Source organism: Brassica napus, chromosome C3 (assembly GCF_020379485.1).
Source record: "Brassica napus cultivar Da-Ae chromosome C3, Da-Ae, whole genome shotgun sequence".
Classification (NCBI taxonomy): Eukaryota; Viridiplantae; Streptophyta; class Magnoliopsida; order Brassicales; family Brassicaceae; genus Brassica; species Brassica napus.
The window spans coordinates 71,587,277-71,610,007 of NC_063446.1; the positions used below are offsets into that span (position 1 = coordinate 71,587,277).

Below are 22,731 nucleotides of genomic sequence, written 5' to 3' on the forward strand. Positions count from 1 at the left end.
CTTGGAGAGCATATGTTTAGTGGATGGATCATGGACTTCCACCTCTTAGTTCAGTGGCTGCGAATGAGTTAGAAAAAACATCTCTGGACAAATTCAATTAATTAGGACTAGGAACCTAAGATGATGGAAGTCAACTTTGTATTCAGAATTAGAAGCACTGTTTTGGGCGATGGAGAGTATGTTACGTCATTCAATTTACGAGAATTTTGGAACGGATTGGAAGGAGATGATCACTATTGTAGATACCCATAAAAAAAAAGAATGGTCGAGTCGCGGACCATCAGATTGTTCTTGTCTGAACCATGAGTCAAGATGCCACTAGACAATGGTTAGACAATGTGGTAGATTGATTCAAAGGACGTTTGAAGCATGACACTTTTGGAAGCACAACATGAAGACCGGAAATTGGGCGAAAAACCCTAGAAGCCGGAAGCTCGGGAAATATTTTCCCTTAATGTCAGAGTCCAAGTGGAGTTTATTAAAAATACTCAGATCATCAGAACGGTCGTCGAAAAATATTTGGGATTGATCGCGGGACGAAAATTCACCGGAAAGGTCGAAATCAGACGAATGGATCGAGAAGCTCGAGGTGGCTAGATGTGTGTGTGTTCAGGACGTGGTGGCTAGATGTGTGTGTGTTCAGGACGTGGTGGCAAGCTCCTGGGAGTATGTGTGTCAAGGAAAGCATGAGGTGTTGCAGTACATGAAACCTGTACATGCAAGTAGACATGTGGAGCACGAGGTGGATCGGCCAAGCACGAGGTGGATCGGCCAAGCACGAGGTGTTGCGATGCATGCGACCAGGCCATGCGGCCAGAAATGTGGAGGACGTGGTGTCTCCTTGCATGGAGACAGGCCATGAATCCAGACAGGTATAGGGCGTGGTGAAACTTTTCATGTGAGCAGGTCATGCAACCATCAATGTGGAGCACGAGGTGTCGCCGCACATGCGTCCGGAGCCATGCGAAGCGACACACGGGTTGCCACACGTCTTGTTTCTGATTGGTTGCTGATTCCTATAAATAGCCCACGACCCCCTCTCATTTTAACACATCCAGAACATATCAAAGCCAGTTCAAAACGTGAGAGAGAAAGCAAAGAAAGAAATATCGAGTTTTGATAGTTTTCGAGCGATTTAGGCAGTTTTCGAGAACAATTACTCTGCCGATTTTGAGTCAGCACCTGGAGAAGGTTCTGTTCAAGTGAACAGAGATCACTTCTAGTGGAGACCAGTTCAAGACCAGTCTGGACGTGGATCTACTTAAGAAGGTCGAGAAAGGGTTAAGATCGCAGAAGTCAGGTTTGGGGTCAAGGCCACGGTCAATCAAAAACTGTGAGTTATAATCAATTGATTGCTGAGTTGTTTTCATGCAGGATCCCGTTACTTGGAAGTTGGATCCTGGCAGGAGGCCGGGTCTAACTGAGTAACGGTTTGACTAGTTAATAATTGAGATTATGTTGATTGAGTTGATGACATGCTTGTTATTGCTTGAGAACCGTAGTAGCATGCTAATGGTTAGGTTGATTAGTTAGTTAGCGAATGTGGAATGCTTAGATGATATCGCTAAGTTGTGGATAGTTAGGTATTCTGGAATTAGTCTTTATGCTAGATTCTGGAATATGATGGATTGTGTTAATTTGCGATTAATACTAGGAACCTTTTGTTATTTTTACCGGGTTTAGTATTAATCATATATTGGCCATATAGCATTAGTGTAACCCATAATGCTAAGCATGTTTGAGGTGAAATGTGTTGATTGTGTGGAGATTAATACTAGGAACCTTGTGTTATTTTTACCGAGTTTAGTATTAATCATATATTGGCCGATAGCATTTGTGTAACCCACAATGCTAGGCATATTGGGGTGAGTTAGTGTTCCTTCAGACCTCGTACCCGGCGGGTTCAAGGAAACCCCTTATTCGCTGGATCGGGAAGACTCAGATAGACGGGGTCATGGCCTATGGCTGAGTGATTACACGACAGTGTAATGTGGCAGTGACCCGAAGGACTGTGGACTGTCGCGTGGTGACCCGAAGGACAGTGGGCCGCGGTCGGTTGAAAGTTCCTTCTTCTGGCCTTTGTGGTAGGGAGATAGGATATTGCCGATAGTGAAGGAGGAACCGAACGTCACCGGGGCCAAAGTTAAATATATATATATTATATCGTGTTTCGGGTTGTTAAACCCTGGTTTCAATCGAGGTTGAGTTTGGTGATGAGCTAGTAATTAGCATAATGCTAGTTATCTTGCTATCGTTTACTGCTGTGTATTTCTGATATTGCTTATGTTATTGAATTGTGCGATTAGGTGAACCTCTCGCTTTAGATTGTTTGGGGTGGGATAGCGAGGGGTTGTATTTGTTAGTTGGGGATTGTAACTCGCTGAGTAATGCTCGATTACTCACTCCTCACTCGTTGTTGTTTTCAGGTGACCAGTAGTGAGCTTGTAGAGATCGCGGGAAGCAAGGCTGGCTGGTGTAGATTTGCATCTTTTTGGTTAAAGCATTTCAGACTATAAGTACGTACTTTTGCTTTCTTGGCATGCCACCGCTTGTATATTATGTTGTGTGTTTCGAACCATACAATATATAAAATAAATAAAGCGAATGTTTTGTGCAAATGCCTTGTTATTCTGATATTAGCTTGTCCGAGCTAACACAACGTCAGATTAGGGTACGGGTTGAGAAGCCTTAGGCTTTTGTCTGACGGGACGTGTTAATGGGCGGACTGGCCTAGTTACAAATTGCACTTTTCGTGACTTTGGCTGGATTGCCCGTTAACCCGTCATGTAGCGCTCCCGAACCTTGGTAGACGGTCGGCCCGTCAGTCATGTTCTTGTTTGATTGTTGGCCGGTGATTCGACCTATGCCTAGAACGGTTCGGGAATGTTGCAACCATGATTAAAGATTCTCATGCATGGCAAAATTTCTCAATACAGCTGGAGGAGATAAAGAATCTGCAAAAATGATTTTGAGCATTCAATATATCCTAGATTCCTTGAAGGCAGAATGCGATTTGAATTATCTAGCTAGAATTGCAATCTTTCAATCGGTAATTTTGTTATGTTCTGTTCCGCTAAGGCTACCTATACCAACTCTTGTTTGGATAATATGGATGTTTGATGTCAAAAAACACTTGATTACATAAATAAATATAATTACTACATATTTATAGTTTAAATATATATTTAATTTTTATTTGTTTAGTTACTAATGAATTGGTCCAACTTAACGACTTTGTACAATATATTTTTGGAATGATATTATTTTAATAGAATATATACTAGCTAAATGTTTTTTTCTCTACCACAGTTTTCGAGAGAGCCGCACCCCCACACCTTCCTCAATGCCGACCCAACAATATTATTTCCAAATCTAGGAAGTAAAGCCTCTTGGCTACAGTTCTTGAGTCTCTTAACTTTTGCTGGCCAACCTTCTAACATCTTCATCGTTGGTTATCAGCCGCTCTCAAACCTTGGGTATTTTAATACTGGTATTGAATCCAATTTCAATGTGTTTTCTGAACTCGGATTTTAAAATTTCAAGTGAAGCATCTCTATATATTTATCTATCTTTCGTCATGTTGTAATATTTTTTAGTTGTAATCGTCTTAACCCATTAAAATTTTAAATCAATATAAGAACTTTGTTTCCTCAAAAAAGATACTAGCTAAAAGAAATTATGTTAATCTAAACGTATTAAACATGTGCAGCAGGTGAGTTTTGCCGGAGAAAGTGGATGGGAGCTTCCTTTTATATGGAGCAGAAAAGAAAAATTGTCATCACTTAGATAACAATTTTTCTTCTTCTCTATTTTAATATAGTTAAAAGAAATATTCTCAATTAATAATAAATCAAAATTTTATTCAGAAAATAGTACAAAATAGAAACAATCTCCAAGATATTATTCACTAAAGGATAAAAAATAAATATATTTAAATATTTGGGTTTATAGTTTCGTAAATAGAGTTTAGGTTTTAATAAATGCTATTTTGTGATTTTCTTACTGAATACTATTTTGAGCCTGCCCAACTTGTACAGACTGTGTGGATTAAACTCAAATTTAGATATTATTGTAATATATTTTAAATATAAATTATTTAATTATATACAAATTTTAAAGTAATGTTATAAATTATTTAACTTCAATATCCAACTGTTGTATTAATTTTTTGTATATATTGAATGGGTATATTTTGGAACAAAAATTAAAATCTTTTCAAGTAACCAAATCATCATTGGGAAAATTAGAGTTGAGATCAAAAAAATCTTGTAGTTTTTTTTGTCATAAAAAAAAATCTTGTGGTTGTTGATTAAAAAGAATGGAAGTGGCATCGAAATCATTTAAAATAGTAACAAAACGTAAAACATCAACAAAAAACATTAGCCAATAAACATTATATATATTATCAACAATTTATGACACGGATAAAATAAAATTATGGTTCATAGATAATATAATGAAATATATATATTAGTGAGATTTACCAAATATGACTCAAAACTTGATTTTGATTGCAAAAGTATATCCAAACTTGAATTAAATGCAAAAGTAACACAAAAGCCTTGTGAAATTACAGTCATTCCTTTGTGAACAAACAAAAAAACAGAATTCATTTTTACGAATATATCTCCGCTAAGTCTTCTGAGTCTTCTGAGATTCTGTTAAGTCTTCTGGACAACTTCCACGAAAGTCGTTTGGTATAGTTGATCTTAAAAATAATTTATAAATTTTACAAAAAATATTTTGTTAAGCGAAAAATTAAAATCATGTAATTATAAATAGTTTTAAGTAATATAAATTAAGATATAATAAAATTGAATTATTTTCAACATAGATGAGTGAAAGTAGTGAATCATGATATTCTTTGGTCTAGGTTTGGCAACATATGTTGTAGTATTGTATGTATTCTTAGGGTTAGATTTTGGAGCTTAAATGTTTTTTTGAAATTTAAATTTTTATCTACATGTGATTATTTCTGTGTATAGTAAACACTTTTTGAGTTTAATTTGATTTTATGAAGTGTTTAGTTAGGTAATTTAGTTTAGGAGTTATGTTTAGGGTCTAGACGACTAACATGTAAGTCGTCTGGGAAGCCTTCTAACTCCCGCTAAAAATATTTTAGTTTTCCGCTAAAAATATTATAGTTTCCCACTAAAAATATTGAAGTTTGCGACTTACAAGTAAGTCGTCTAGTAAGTCTTTTGATCGAAAATATTTAATCTTATTGGAATTTTTATCTCCATATATAAATTTTTTTTTACACATTCTCTCTTCTCCTCTCAAATGACTGCAACAAAAATGGTATGTTCCTCATTCTAGAACTCTCCAACCTCTCTCTAATCTCGTTGAACTTATAAACACCAAACTTTATATCAATTTATTGTTTTTGTCTCATGTCTTTCTCGCTAGTTTATCTTGTTTTGCAGGTTTTTCATCACATGGTTCTCATCTTCCACTCATTTAAAGGTAGATTTATTAATTTTAGATATGTATTTTTGTGTGTTCTATAAAGGTAGATCTATCGAATATTTCACTCATTTTCTCTGTTTTTAAGCCATTTGAACGTTTTTGGAGATGCAGGTTTTTCAGATCTGGATTTGGATATGCAAGTTTTTCAGATCTGGAAGACTTCTTGGCTAGAAGACTTCCAGACGACTTCCAGGAAGTCTTCTAACGGAGTCTTCTCTCATGTCTCCCTTTCATAATAGATCTAAGCGTTTTGGCAAGTTCTTATGTTGATTTTTCTTCATTTGGTAACCTTCTGTTGCATAAAATTCATATTTGTTTCCCAAACTAAAACTCTCCAAACCCACTCTAATCTCTTTGACTTGAAAAGAATAAACTTTATATGTATTTTTCATTTTTGTCTCATGTCTTTTTCACTAATCTATTTTTTTTTTGTTGCAGATTTTAATCAGATGGTTTTCATCTTCCACTTGGATGTGTACTTTGTGTGTTCTACAAAAGTATGTCTATATAATTTTCCACTCATTTTCTCTGTTTTTAAGCCATTTGAACGTTTTTTTATATGATATGCATGTTTTACAGATCTGGGTTTGATATACATGTTTTTCAGATCTGGATTAGACTTTGGAATACCTATGGGAAGTCTTCTCGGAAATCTTCTAAAATATAATGCGCTAGAAGACTTACAGGAAGTCTTCCAGACGACTTCCAGGAAGTCTTCTGACAGGGTCTTTTTCCATATCAAGTGGAGTCTAAGCTTGTCTTTGTAGAGGAATGATCTATAATAGTTTTGTTTGTGGTCTATTTTGTGATTTGCATGTGTACTCCTTTAGTTGTGACTTTTTTGTGACTTTTTTGTAAATTTGAAGAGATATTAATGAAAAAGTTTGGTAAATATGTTCATTTTCCACGACATTATCTTGCCAAAATTAGTTGACATAATTGAAGTTATTGATACAACTTCAATAGCAAAACACAATAACACAAAAAAATAATCAAATTTATTACAACTAAGGGAGAAGAATTCTCAACAAAACTTAGTCAAATTCACAAAGATAAAACATTACATAAGTTCAAAGCTAGAACACTTTCATTAGATACATAAGTAAAAAGTATATCTTATGATCTGAGAAGACACATTAAACCACGTTACTTGATATTCTTGAAGTTACTTAACACTTTTGAAAATTAAATAAACATATCTTAAAGTTACTTAACAAATTTACAAAAACTAACGTAGAAGACTTCCACGAAAGTCTTCTCAATTAGCTAGAAACTTTACTAAGCATGAATGTTGGTAACCTTATAAATATCACCAATTAAGTTATAAATTTCATTCAGTAGCCCCAATATTGACTAATATACAAGAATTAACAAAAAAAAAATTAAAAAGTCTTTATAGTTTTAGAGAAAATGAAAGTTTATTAAACATTTACGCAGACGACTTCCACGGAGGTCGTCTGGTAGACTTCTAGGAAGACTTCTAGGAAGTCGTCCATTTAGGTTAGTTTTTGCAATTGATTTTAACCTAGACGACTTACATGGAAGTCGTCCATCTTTGTTTGTTAAAATTTTTTTTTGAGACGACTTCCATGTAAGTCGTCTAGGGAAAATGAGTTAGTTTTGCATTTGACCGTATTGTGTCAGAAATTTGACTTCTCCTGGACGACTTACATGTAAGTCGTCTCAGTTTAGTTTTGCAATTGAAAAATAAAACAAAAAAGTAATTTTTTTACATGACTTACACGGAAGTCGTCTCCAAGATAAGCAAGGTTTGACCAGAATCTTGGAAAATCATGGACGACTTTCGTGGAAGTCGTCTGATGGACGACTTCCGTGTAAGTTGTCTAGACAAAAATAATTTTTTTTTGTTTTATTTTTTAATTGCAAAACTAACCTGAGACGACTTACATGGAAGTCGTCTAAGTATAACAAAATATTGATTTTAATTTTCTGCTGGACGGCTTACATGTAAGTCGTCCAGGAAAAGTCAAAATTTTGACACAATCTGGTCAAATGCAAAATTAACCCTTTTACCTTAGACGATTTACATGGAAGTCTTCTCGATTTTTTTTTTAACAAACAAAGATGGTCGACTTCCATGTAAGTCGTCTAGAAAAACACATTTAAAAGTCAATTGCAAAATTAACCTCTACATTGACCAGAATACTTCCATGTAAGTCGTCTACAACCAGATCTGGATGAACAGATCTGGAAAAAACTAATTTCATAGTTTCAACTAGTGAAATAACTTGTTTATGACACAAAAATCTTCTCCAAGCACCCAGAATCTCAAATAAAAGTGATCCACCAAGAATCGTAAGCTTCAATGGCTCTATGAACCATAAAAATTTTGGAATCAAAATCTTGGGTTTTTTTTTTGGATGAATATGGAGAGAAAGTAAAGAGATGTTGTTTTTGGTTCATAAGAATTGAGAAAGAAAGAGTGTAAATCGATTTTTAGGTGCATTAAGAGCTTCAAATTAGTTGTTCATTGTGGTTGGTGTATTGATGGCAATGACAATATTGTGAATACTTGAAGAAGATGAGAGTGATAGAGTAAAATATGCATTTTCAAAAAAAAAAGTGATGGCATTTTCGTGAATAATCTGAACTTTGGGGGTGAAAGAGGCAAGTCAAAGTTCCAAAAAATGGTTAGTTTTGTGTTTGACTTCAAGTTTTGAGCCATATTTGCAAAAAGGCCCTATATATAATTATGAAATTATCGCTAGAATTTGTTAATATTTATTTATTAATCACTCCAAATATAATGAAAAAATATTAAATAATATTGATTATGATATTATTGTTTGAAATGTTGATATCTATTTATTAATTATTCTGAATATAGATGCCAAAAAAAATTATGAATATAATGAAAAAATAAAAAAATTACCTAAATTATGGAAAACATGAAAAATATACATAAAGAGTTAATTATGATATTATTAGAGTTTTATTAATATCTATTTTTATTAATTATTCCAAATATAATGAAAAATTATCAAATAAGTTAATTATAATATGATATTATTGTTAGAATTATTAATATCTATTTATTAATTATTTTGAATATAATGAAAAATAAGTAAAACTACCTAAATCATGAAAACATGAAAAATAAGAAAATTCATTTCTCAAATAATAATATATAGATGACAAAAACTAAAAAGTAATATTTACAAGATTTACCTCAGTTAAGCTAGTTGCCCTATTGGAATAGTGTTCATATTATTTAGTCCTCAACTAATACATTCCAAAACTTGTAACTTTTTTTTTGGTAAAATAAAAAGTGTTTTCACCTCTTTGGCGGGAACCCAAGCAATGTAAATAGTCCTTCCTATCGCGAATCGAACCCGGGTGGTGAAAGTTACAGCTGCAACCCCTTTACCACCAGAGCTGACTCGTTGTGGTCCAAAACTTGTAACTTTCTATAAAAAAATATGGAAAAATAAGATGATTTGTCATTTATCTATAAATTCCTCTCGTTTCTGTGAAAATATCTTAACATATCAACTTTCTTCACTCATTTTAGGTTGAAAAGAGTTTTTCTTAAGCCATGATGAAAAGAAAATTAAAGATATGGTATTTATTTTATAGACTTATAGTAGAGTGTGTTAGGTGCACCATTTTCCCAATAGAGTTAAAGAAGGCAAAGCCTACTCTACCAAGCAGTTTGGCTGAAAATTTGGAATTCTTCATGGTGAAAATAGTATTCTTTACCGTGACATGAAAGAAGTAACCACAACCCCATAATTAATCCAGCGCACATCATTCAGTCTGTATACATAAAGAGTTAATTATGATATTATCATTAGAATTTATTAGTATCTATTTATTTATTATTCCAAATATAATGAAAAATTGTCAAATAAGTTAATCATAATATGATATTATTATTAGAATTATTAATATCTATTTATTAATTATTCTGAATATAATGAAAAATAAGTAAAACTACCTAAATCATGGAAAACATGAAAAATAAGAAAATTCATTTCTCAAATAATAATATATAGATGACAAAAACTAAAAAATAATATTTACAAGATTTACCCCAGTTAAGCTAGTTGCCCTATTGGAATAGTGTTCATATTATTTAGTCCTCAACTAATACATTCCAAAACTTGTAACTTTCTATAAAAATATTTGGAAAAAGAAGATGATTTGTAGTTTATCTATAAATTCCTCTCGTTTGTGAAAATATCTTAACGCTAGGTAATAATCCGCGCATTGCGCAGAATGTGATTATTAGTTTCGTTATTTTTTAATAAGGAGACATTAATCTGTTTAAACTGGATATCGGTTCGATTTTAGGTTTTTAATCTCCTAAAATATAACTATCATTTTAAATCAATATTTATTTGGTTTGTTCGGTTAAAACGCTTGATGTTTTTGGCTTTTTTTTTCTGTGATAATCAAAAATTACTATTATTTGTTTGTTTTTATGTTATGAATCTTAGATAGTCGTGATGTCGAACCAATGGTTTCATATTATAGTTTCTAAACGGATAATAGTTAAAAAAAAAGAAAAGAAAATTATTAAGACAAATCATATTACTACAATTTGGTCGATAATGAAAGAAGCATTAAGAAAAATAATATTTTAACTTCCAAAAAATTAGATATTTCAGTTGTGGTAAATACTTAGTTATAAGGTGCTCATGTCAATGTGCACATGTATGTGTATGTAAAAGTATATAAAGATGGTTGGTAAATATATAAAGATATTGTTAATTAATATTAAATGACATTTTTTTTTCAAAATAACACATGAAAAATAAAATTCTTAAAATCAAATTATTTAAAAACAAAAATATTTTAAAATTTATATAAACTATAATATATCACTTATATATAATTCTTTAAATATATGTATATATATGCATATAACAGAGCAAATTGGATATCCGTTCCTATAAATATAGATATTTGTGATTTGCATTTTTTTTAAGGATATTGCATTTTTGTATTTGATTTGCTTCATAGAGTAACAAATATCCGGATTTTCGGTTCGAATCAAAACGGATAATGAATCGAATCAAAATTTATGCATAATTTGTCCAGCTCTATTCGTAAACAATAAAAATAACATAAAGAAGAACTATTCATGTGAGTTTTATATGAAAAAAACGTAAAGTACATAGTGTGAACATATTTATGTAGAGTTTGGCTGAGAACATCTATACATGTGACATGTGTTCATTTTAGTGTGAACACATTTATTACAATGCTTCTACACGTGACATGTGTTCAGTTTAGTGTGAACGCATTTATTACAATGCTTCTCCTTTAATATATAAGAGCAAGTCCAATGGGAATCCGTAGCAAAATATCCTTAGCAAAAAAGTATTATAATAATATGTGGGGCCCATAAAATTTAAGAGTTTGTGTCAAATTAATCCTTAGTTAAGGATCAGGCTTGTTACTATGCACGAGTCCCACCGCCACGTGGAATTCCGCGATTGGCTCCATCCTTTTTTTTAGCTAAAAAAAAAATAAAAAAAAAAAAAAATTTAAAAACCTTACCTCGGTTATCAAGCCAAGAGTAACAGCGTTGCGGATGGTCTTAAGGGATATCAACTTTCTTCGCTCATTTTAGGTTGAAAAGAGTTTTCTTAAGCCATGATAAAAAGAGTGTTTCAAAAAAAAAAAAAAAAGCCATGATAAAAAGAAAATTAAAGATGTGGTATTTATTTTATAGACTTATAGTAGAGTGTGTTAGGTGCACCATTTTCCCAATAGAGTTAAAGAAGGCAAAGCCTACTCTACCAAGCAGTTTGGCTGAAAATTTAGAATTCTTCAGGGTGAAAATAGTGTTCTTTACCGTGACATGAAAGAAGTAACCACAACCCCATAATTAATCCAGCGCACATCATTCAGTCTGTAGAACAACTAGTTGGCAACATAATTTCATAGTTGTGAGGGATGGGAGGCTTGGTTTGCATCAAGATGATAGTCAAAATTTTAAATTATGTGTCTTAGAATATCTTTCAAAACATAGCTACAAGCCTACAACCATTACAAAAGTTTTTTTTTTAATTTGAATTAATCCTACATCTACAAAAAATTTAAAAGAAATAAGCATATTCAAGTAATGTGTTGCTTTTTTTTTTTAACACATCAAGTAATGTGTCGCTTAAATTTAAACGCTATTTGGTGAATAAAAGAATAATTCAGCTTGAATTTTGCCCCACACAAAAACAGTTATCAGTATCATGATAAAGACAGTAGCTTGAATTTTCTCAAAACGCAAGGGAAGTATGAGACAAATACAGCTTAAATGTTGCTCTACAACAAAAACAGTTAAAAATCATGACAATGATTGTAGCTTGAAGTTTCTCAAAACTCAAGGGAAGCATGAGAATAATACAGCTTGAGAAATGCTCTACCCAAATTTTTTTATCAATATCATGACAAAGATATTATCATTATCATGACAAAGACATTAGCTTGACAAGTGCTCTACCCAAAAACGGTATCCAATAAAAAAACTGTTATGATTGATTGCAAACATCTTTTTATTTATTTACACATATATATATATATATATATATATATATATATATATATATATATACATATATTATTTGAAATCGCAATTATGCTCTTATTCATCATACAAACCAAACACACAGAAAATGACATTATTAAACACACGAGCAGTAGTAGTAGTTCGTAACTCTCTTGTCTCACAAGTCGCAAACGAGACCCTCCCCATGATGCACCAAACTCACCAACACGAGCGGTCTTATGCAGAGTTAACGCCATAGAAATAGATGTCCTCATAACGACCATTGGTTGGAGCCTTCCCTCCATACATCAACAGCCCCTTTTTCCCATCGATGGACGCAGTCGTGGATGCGATCCATCCACGAGGGCTGTGACCTTCCTCAAGTTTCTCCCACAACAAAGTCTCAGTGTCCAACACAAAAGCCCCACCGGTCAATGACCCCGGACCCAAATGAGCCTTTGGGTCCATCTCAATCTCCCCTCCAGATATTATTATATATTTCCCTACAACTGCCAGCGCAAAGACACTTCTCGCCCACGGCTTTTCTCCCCGTGTTTCCACTTTAGTCCACTTACTTTCAACTGGATCAAAGCAATGGACATCTTCTACTTCTTCCCCAATAAACCCATACACAACCCAAATCTTTCCTTTCACAACGGCGAGTCCCGCTCCACCTCTAGCTTTGCAAGACTCTCCTGGATTCGGAAATTCAATCCACTTCTGATCAATGATGTTGTAAGCATGAAGTGTGTTGACACGTTCCTTAATACTCACTCCACCGAATACGTAAACGTTTTTGTCATCAGCAGCCATCGAGTGGAAGCTACGCGGTGCAGGTCCTTTATTAACGTGAGTTATGAGTTTCCAGCTCCTTTTAACCGTGTCATAAGAGTAGAAGCCGTTGTAATTACGGAAGCCGTCGCGGCCACCAAAGACATAGAGTGTAGTGCCGATGGCTACCATTCTAACGCCTAAGCATGGGAGCTCCGGAACGTCACCGTTTGGATCAGCGATCGACCATCTGTGATTTTTTAAATCGAAAAAGTAGAGGTGTCGATCAATGTGAAAATTTGGCTTTAACTCTCCTCCGAAAGCGAACATTTTGTTTCCAACCATAGCTATATCGTGAGAGCATCTTGGTCCAGGAGTCCTGCCTTTTTGCTCCACCTAATAATAAGAGTCACCGCATGTTTCTTTTATTAGTATGGTACTATGGTGTGTTCACGAGATGTATTACTACGCATTAGGTCTAGCAATATAATAATTGAACCAAGCTGTATCCGAAAATTATGAACCAAAATGTATCCGAAAATTTAGAACCAAAGTCGAATTGAAATTGTTCCTTCTTAAAGTAACTAAGCTATAAGAGAATTATATATGATTCATTTTCAAAATATTAATTCTTTTTATATCTTTTGGAATAGAAGAAAATATATATTAATTTTTTTAAATTCAAAATTGAATGTAAATAAATGAATTATGAAATCTCCCGACCAAAAACTAAATTTCCCGACCAATCCATACTACGTACGTACCTTGATCCACTTGCCATGCAACATCGTCCGAGGAGAAACTGAAATATAAGTTCCGATAGAATGTAGAACGTCGCTTGAACTACCATGAAAACCAGTGATTTTGCCACCTTCGAGCAAGGACAATTTGGTACGATCATTTACAATAACAGGGGTCTTTCCAAACGGCTGAGAGTTTATGCCCTTCAGAGTCTTGAATGCAAGATGCGTTATAGTTTCTGTCTTCGAGCCATCGAGTTTTTCGTAGTAAGCTTTCACAGATGTGATGCCATCGTCTTGACCAACCTCGAATATCTCGGTTCCTCGAGATGTCCTTTGTCCGTGCTCATGTGTTATTCTTCTGCCGTCTTTTTCGTATTCGAACTTGATATATGATATATGGGAATTTCCTTGACCAACAGAAACTTTTCTTACATGATCAAAAGAACCATCGTCGAATGTTTCTTCACCCTTTCCTCCTACAGCTTCCATTTTGATGAGAGAAGATGAAGAAGAGGTTGTAGCTTGAGCAAAATGTGCACCGATGGCATCAATAGCATAACCACCACGTCCATGGAATCCAACAAGCTTTCCTTCATTTTCGCCTTTGAACTCGAATTCTGTTCCCATCATCTCCCCGAACAATGGAGAAGTAAAGCCTTTAGAAGTTGTAAAGTAGAGTGATTTAACAAGCGTTGTATCGTAGTTGAAAATATGCTTGTAGCTTCCACCAACAGCTGTGATATATTCATTCGGATAATCCACAAAAAACTGCATTTCATTTTAATTAGAAACAGTTAATTAATAGCGAACCAGTTTAATATTAACAAATTAAAAAGTGACAATCTCTTAAATAGTAAAAAAGAAAAGCAAATAAAAAATCACAAAGTAGCATTTATTAAAAAGTTAAAAGACGAAACTATCTTTAACAAATAGGAGTAATACATTTAATACAAATAAATATTTAAAATATTTATCTTAAAAATTATTTTTAAAGAAAATAAAGTTTATAATCCTTCTTTTCAAATTCTTTAATTATATATCATAAACTCTAAATTCTAATTCCTAAATATCTAAATTCTTTTCATTCATGTTCACGAGCGCGCAATCAGATTTCAGATTTTTTAGCTAATACTGCTAGATCTTTCCATAGAGAGTTACATTTTATTGGTTATCCAGACCACATCAAGTTTCAATAATAGAATGGTTTTTTGACGTCAAAAATATAAAAAAAACCCATAAGATCTAAATTCTAAATCGTGAAACTTTAATCCTAAAATATATGTATTTTATTGCATTTAGTTTAATACTCTTTTAAAAACAAAAATTCTTATATATGTATTATTTTTGAACAACTTATTTTAGTACTAATTTAGAGTTTATCTAATTAAACACATATGATGATTATATATTTTGACCTGTTTTAGTTCTCCGCGCTTCGTCCCGTGTTCACGGATTTCGACTTTTCCTTTCTTTTCGTATTCGATCTTGATAAAAGTTATACTGTATTCATCTGCTCCAATGGTTATTTTTTTCACACCGTCCAAAATACCATCGTCGAATGTATTTCCCTTGTTACCACCAAGCGGTCCCATCTTTGAGGTAGCGGAAGATGGAGTAGGAGCTGGGGTAGGAGCTGGATAAGGGCCAAAGTGTGCACCAAGAGCATCAATAACATCACCAGACCGACCAGAAAACCCGATAAGCTTGAATTTTTTTTCCTCAAACACAAATTTTCTGCCAACCACATTGCCAAAAGCAGGGGAGGTTCTTCCTTTTGATGTTTTAAACCTAAGCGATGTAAGGTAGCCATCGATGGTTCCCTCCACTATCGTAATATGTTCATTAGGATGATCCACCACAAACTGCAGCCAAAATGTTTAAAACCAAAATGTTTAAAAATAAAAATAAATTTCATCAAACATACAACTACACAGTTGCACATATATTTATGTCAACAACTAATACCTCCTGTGGAACCTCTTGCCTCTTCCCATGAGCATGTGGCACCATTCTTTGGCCTTTTGCATACTCAAACCTGAGAAAACTTATAAACCTTCCACCTAGTCCAACGAGTATTCTTCTAACACCATCGAAAGCGCCATCATCCCAAGCACTACCTCCATTCCCACCTTCGCGGTTAAAGTGCTTAAGAGGAGAGTTCACAGCGAAGAAGTGAGGTCCAATGGCATCAAGAGCTTGACCAGAACGTCCATGGAAACCTAGAAGCCTTCCACCATTTTTACCCTCCAGCATGAATTCTCTCCCAGCTGGATGTCCAAATGATGTCGTATAGCCGAGTATCGGAGAGGTCCTTCCACCGGAGGTTTTGAAGATTAACGATCTAATAAGCACGGTTCCATATCTCGGAACGTGTTCGTACCTTCCACCAACGGATGTGATATATTCACTCGGATAATCCACCGTGAACTGTATTTTATTTTCCATTAGAAACAACAAATGTACAAGGCAATAAAGGTTTGATAAGAACATATTGAAGAATAACAAAGCAAGGATCTATTACCTCTTGAAGTCCCCCGCGAATCGTTCCATGTTCACGGGTTTCAAAATTTCCGTCACTATTTTCGTACTCAATCTTCATATAAGAAACACAGTCCCAGTCTTTTCCGACAATTATTTTCCCCACGCCATCGAAAACACCATCGTCAAATGGGATGCCCATGTTGCCACCCATCGCTCCCACTCTTTCAGACATTGTGCCCATCTTGTAACGAAAACCTGAATAAAATGAATTTCTTCTTTCAAAAACACAATAACAAACATTGTTCCTGTCGAAACTTTCTCAGGTTCCATCGTTGGTAATAATTTTACAAGACAATGGCTATATGTCTTTATTAGTCTTTGACATGATTGTACATGCATACTTCTTTAGTCTTAGTCAGAGCACGTCCACTAAAAAATTCTTAATGTTGTGTATCTCACAAAAACTTAAAAAACTAGTATATTTAAATGAATTAAAGATTTTAAATGTTAAAGCATTTTTTATAAGAATCTCAACATTTAAAAACCTCAATAATAAATTAGTATAACTATTATTTTTTTCGTTATCGTGATATACTCAATTAAGAACTTTTCCAATGAAACTGCTCTTACATACTTGAAAACAGGAAAACTATGAGGAACTTCTACTAACATATATAATGAAACACACATATATATATAGAGAGAGACCTGCCTCTAGAGTGATATGGGATTATAAAAGCTGGAAAACTGTGAGTCTGTGACGAACTTCTGCTAACATAGAGAGAGAGACATATATATATAGAGAGAGAGACCTGACTCTTGAGGGACGTGTTAGTCCTAGGTTAAGAGGTGTGATGAGTGATATGGGATTATGTGTATCCAAATACTTTTTTTGGTCATTTTCAGACGTTACACATCCTCGACCACACATCTCAGATATTTTCTTTTAATCACGGTTTGCTTTTTAATATTTATTTTTCTTCGTTATCATCTACGGCTGTTTTTTCATATGAAAATTTTCTAATTTAAGATTGAAAAAACTGCTTTTATTGTCCTTCAAATTCATAATTTCTTTAAGTATGGTATTTAGAAAGATTATTCTTTGCATTCAGTAACCATCATAACAATTTTATTACTTTAAATCGGATTAATTGAAGTTTATAATTATTAACAATTACATGTAGAAATTTAACTGTAAAATTTATGATGTAGGTGATTTTTCTGTAGCTGTAAATTTATTGATGTAGAATTTTTGGTAAACACTTTTGTTGTAACTAATTATATTGATCGTAACTGTAATGTTTTGTCGTAGATATATTAAAATCAATTAACATTGGAGATATGTGATGTATATACAAAATAATTATTTTATATCAATTCAATACTTTATATGAATAAGTAAAATATAAATTATCAAAATTTACTATTATTTAATGTAATATATATATATGAAATTTATGTTATTTAAATTTTTTATATTTTATAAAATTGTTCAAAATTAAATAAAAGTATGTAAATTTTAAATTTTTTAATAAAATTAATATCTAAATAGTAAAAAAATTAATATGTAATTATCTAATTTATTTGGTATTATACATGATTTATCATTTTACATATGTTACAGTTTAAATAATAAAGATCCAGATTTTTGGATAATTTACATAAGAACATTTTTTTTGCTATAGATAAAATAAAGTTAAATCATTATTGACAAATATAATGGTTTTGATGTAGGATTTAAACTTTAAAAGCTAAACTAGATTTTATGATAAAATTCTCATTAATAATGTTTCAACTGTTTTGTTAGTTTAAAAGGATTTTTTTTATTTAAACATTTTGTATTTGAATCAGCCGCTTTTATAGAAGACCCGAATCATTGGTTATGTAAGTTAAATTTACATGAACCTTAAGATCTTTAAACATCTAGGTTAATCACATAATAAAATTATATGAATGTTTATAGAGTTACCTGGATTCATTTTGCCTGAGAATCTTCCTGGATGGATTGAATCCTGAATGGAAAATGAACATCTTAATCTCTTCTTAGAAACTCTTAGGTTTCTCTTGCCTCACCTATGACGTTAGTTGTTGCTTTTAGGATATTTTTATGATGGTCTAAAGATATGTATTTATAGGTGGAGAGAGGACCTAATTCCTCTTTAGGGTTTCGTTTAGATTAATCTCAACCGTCCATCAAGATAGAGATAAATTAGGAATTACTCTTTTATTTCCAATTTCATTGGTCACGAAATATATTAAGAAATAGCAATATTTCAATAGAAAACGGATAACTATAAGACCATATAATAGGGAAATAAAATATTCCTTACAGGTTGAACTGCTAAACCATGTGATCTGATGTATACTGGTGTTTGGGTTTTAAGAACTACTGATAATCCGATAAAACTAGCAAAAAACCGCTAAAACCGAAAGTTAACCGATTAAACCGACGAAGGATCGATATGTAATCCCATTTGATTTAATATATTGATATAAAATATAATTTTATTTTATTTATTTTACTAAATAATGATATATCAGTTATTGAAATGTATATAATTCATAATATAATATGTAGTAATAAAATTAATTTTAATATCTATGTTTTAATAATATAAGTTTATAGAAATAGATTTGTACAATTTGTTAAGATTGGATTTAAAAATTACATTTATTTAAAAATAATTAGGATAATAATTCAAGATCAATTTTTTTCTCAATGGGTATTATTAAACTTCTAAACAGAAAATAAAAAAAAAAGTTCAATATTAAATAAATGGACATCATTAAAGGGTATGCAAAATATTTTGGTGGATGAGAATAATAAGAGGATATATAATTACGGAGATATTTTGGTAAAATATTTTAATACACAAAATGAAAAGTTAATAAGAATAATAAGGGATATATTACTACCCAAATTATGTTGCATTAATGATTCAATATTTTTTAGGCAATCTTAATATTTTTAGACACCATTAATGGGGTGAAAAAAAGTTTCAAAAAACGTTTATTGAGAATATTTCTTTGATTAGTTTAAATAAATAATATTAGAATTAAAAATTAAATAGTTGTGGCATGACTTTGTAAATAACTTAAAATATTATGGCATAATTCTATGAGGAATTTTACTTTAATAGTATAGATTAGACAACATTAATATTTTTTAGTCAACATTAATGGGTGTGAAAAAAAGTTTCCAAAACGTTTATTGGAAATATTTCTTTGATTAATTTAAATAAATAATTTTAAAATTAAAAATTAAATAGTAGTGACATGACTTTGTAAATAACTCAAAAATTAGGACATATTCATATGAATGATTATGTTTTAATAGTATAGATATAAATAATAATTGGTAAAATTTTATGATTTAAAAATAAATAAACTAAAAAAATCAGATAAAGTTTAACTAATCATCCTCACTATTTATTGTTTGTAGTGCTTCTAAAAGTGCGGATAACTGTATGCATAAGTACATAATTGACCGAACTTGAGACTGACGTAAAGAATAGGGTGTATGTTGCATACTTGCATGTAATACAGGTTGATCATGCAAGACAGCAAAATAATGTTTCTTGTTTTATTTTGTGTCCGTTAGTCGATGTCACATTTTTTCTTTATTTAAACTCACGTTAAGATACAAAGATGACCGGTTGGGTTATCACTTCCTTAAGCGGCATCAACGATCTTGAACTGTATTTTCTTATTTTGGGATTGACAATCTACCACTAATATTCCCAAATAATTTCTTAATTAGAACTGGTTGAATTTATGTTTATCATTTTGTGTAAGACTTTGATTAAAATCATTGTATCCATTTAATTTATAATGAAAAACAAAACCTATTCAAATGTGAAGTTTGCAACAGAGAGAGCAATATGATAAATGTAGTTTCCTCACGGTAGACTAGTTTGTAGTTTTCTATGATAATTTAAATTTCTGTAGATTTCGGTCAGTTACAAAAACAACCTCGCTTTTACGATGACGTTTCGGTAAGTCTACTCAATTTTTTTTTGTTACAAAAAAAATTTAGATATGCAAAACTCCGACATCGTTCGTGTACCTCGAACGGAGAACCAACGGACGGATAGCTTACATGGATGCTATCGTCGTTTACATGGATGCGGAGTTACCGTTTTGATTTACACAGTCAATATGAATCCGTGAATGTCTTGTTGTCAAAAAAAAATAAAAAAATTCTAGAAGCTTTTTCAGTCACGCAAAATAGATCTGGAAAATTCATATATCATACACAGATCTGATGAGAGTTCGTGTTTATCTTCTCCAAACATCAAGATATCCACTCGTTTTTTACCAAGATTCATCAAAATTGAGTAACTTCAATAAAATAGTAATCTTGAATCCAAAATTTTGACTTTTAGGATGAAATTAGAGAGGAATTCAAGATAAATGAGTTTAATGTGTAAGAAAGGAGATAAAAGATGCATAAATTGATTTGTAGTGCATTTAGATTTTGGTTGTTACTTGTTAGTGGGTGGATGGTGATATCGAAGAAAATGATATTTCCATGAATAAGTGACGAAGATAAGTATTTTTGATTAAAATTAATACATTTGAAAAATAAAATAAAATAAATAATGATATTTTCCTGTAGGGTGAACGTGACAAAAAGTCAAAAAATAGTTTTATGTTTAACCACGAATTTTGGGTCAGTTAAAAAGAAACATTTCTTTAAAACCACAACTAAAAATAAGAATTTTCACCAGTAAAATCTATCAAATAAAATTTACATATATTATATAAATAATTTATAGTCAAAATAAATGAACTGAGATACAATCTTTTATATATTTGAATTATCTTTAATATTTGTTTTAAGTTTAAGTTTCATTTAAAAAAATTAAAATGTGGAAAAAACTTCATTGGAAGCCAAAATTTGAAATAATGTCAATATCAACTTTTCGTTTCTACAGAAAACTACATTTGAGAATAAAAAAATATATATCATTTTAGATAATTGGTAAAAGTTGGAAACAGATCATAAAATTACCTTTAAATTTCTTCAGGTATATTTAGGATAATATCATTTTGTTTTTAAAAATATGTAATTCAAATAACTTTTCTTCAAAAAAATTTCTCATTTTCTCTCATTTTCATTACTAATCATCCAAAATTTATACATATATCTTACTAAATTTCCAATAGACTTTTAGTTTTATTTTTAAATTCCACCAAAATCACCCAAACGTCTTCATAATCCACCTAAAGGCCACCAATTCTAAGAAAAACAAAAATCTAATAAACCCCATATAGGATTTAGTTTTCTACATTTAATTTTTTAAATTTCGTGAAAATCTTGATCACACATATGCACAAAAATATATATTCCAGAAGATATCAAGCAGTTTGCTGAAAAATAATCTAGAAAGTATGGAAAATGTTAAAGAGTGAAATGCTATTACCTTCAACAGTTTTAGAATCAAATTTTCTGAAAATGGTGTTCAACATGAAAGAAGTAAGCATATTCAAGTACGGTGTCATTTGCTTAATACCCTAATTAAGTCTTTTAAACAAGTACAAATCTATGTGTGGAAAGTAAAGTAAGAAATAAGAAGCTAAGTGTTTTAGAAAATAACGAGTAGGAAGCTTTGGATCAACTCATACCAGGGGGAACAAAGAATATGAGATTCAGATTATAAGCACATCTTCACATTAGCCTAAATCTAATAATAGCAGAAAAAGAGAGATGACACATTTGGTTTACAAAACTAGATTTTCATCAGCATGTAACATGAAATTTTTACCAAACCCTAAAACCAGAATTAAATTTCATTTCTGTGAAAGATTTCTTTTGGTTAAAGTTTTGATGAAAAGTTATTCCACAATAAATGAATACTAGAGTTGACAAAAAAAGAAAGAATAGTAGATTTTGATTCAGGCGCGGATATTCTTTGTCGATTACTTTTATTAATTTTGCAAAAAGCTATTTGTTTTTATTAGATCGAATATCAAATGAAACTTTAAATGATTATATTGATTTGTAAAATTACCAAATGTTAAGTATATGAACTTATTACGTTTAAGTTATTGCAAGGTAAAATAATAAAAAGTAAAGAAACCACTTACTATACGTTCCTTAACGTGAACTCAATTTTTTTTCTTTGCCAGAGCATTGAACTGTCTTAAGATCACTCAAGTCCATGACCTATCCAATAACATCTAAATAACCAAAAAATCTTAAGTGTATATGCAAGTTTATGTAAAAGAAAAGCTGACGTGGGAAATTTAAGAAAACAAAAATCATTAATAAAGAAGCACATTTTTTTTTCCCTTTTTTTGTTGGAGTTAGCTTGAAAGAAACTTAAGATGCAAGTTATTTCCATTCCTAGTTAGATTGTGATCTTATAAAGATAAGGATCATAATATTTATACGTTTTACAATTAGTAATAGGATTTGTTTTGTGGTTATAAAAGCAATGTCAAGTGTAGACGTATGCTATGAGCTTTTGGATTGATTTTGATATTGTGATTGAGAACTTGATTGATTGAATAAGAGAAAGACTTCTTATTGATATCGATTGTGTGATTCTATATTTGGTATCAGAGACAGGCAAAGCAACTTGAAAATCGTATTCAACAAACATGGGAGACGACAAAGACGAAATCGCCATGCACAAAGATACAAAACCTACTTCCATCAAATTCCCAATGCTAACATCTTCAAACTACACTGTCTCGTCTATGCGGATGAAGATTGCGCTCAAAGTCAGTGAAGTATGAGAAACAATCGAC

General features: G+C 31.7%; 1 protein-coding gene across 2 annotated transcripts; it reads right to left on the minus strand.

Annotated features, from left to right (window-relative positions):
* Positions 1-12,058: 12,058 nt before the first annotated feature.
* On the minus strand, positions 12,059-16,790 carry LOC106428583 (myrosinase-binding protein 2-like). 2 transcript variants are annotated; one of them, XM_013869334.3, is made up of 6 exons: positions 16,688-16,790; positions 16,016-16,230; positions 15,460-15,921; positions 14,910-15,356; positions 13,516-14,262; positions 12,059-13,147 (listed from the first exon to the last, which is right to left on the minus strand). In XM_013869334.3, exons 2-6 carry the CDS (start codon positions 16,214-16,216, stop codon positions 12,218-12,220), a joined length of 2,787 nt encoding a protein of 928 aa, XP_013724788.2. In that variant the 5' UTR covers positions 16,217-16,230; positions 16,688-16,790; the 3' UTR covers positions 12,059-12,217. The 2 variants fall into 2 exon arrangements, with proteins under 2 accessions (XP_013724788.2, XP_013724789.2); XM_013869335.3 differs by having other exon boundaries at positions 16,684-16,743.
* Between the last annotated feature and the right edge of the window lie 5,941 nt (positions 16,791-22,731).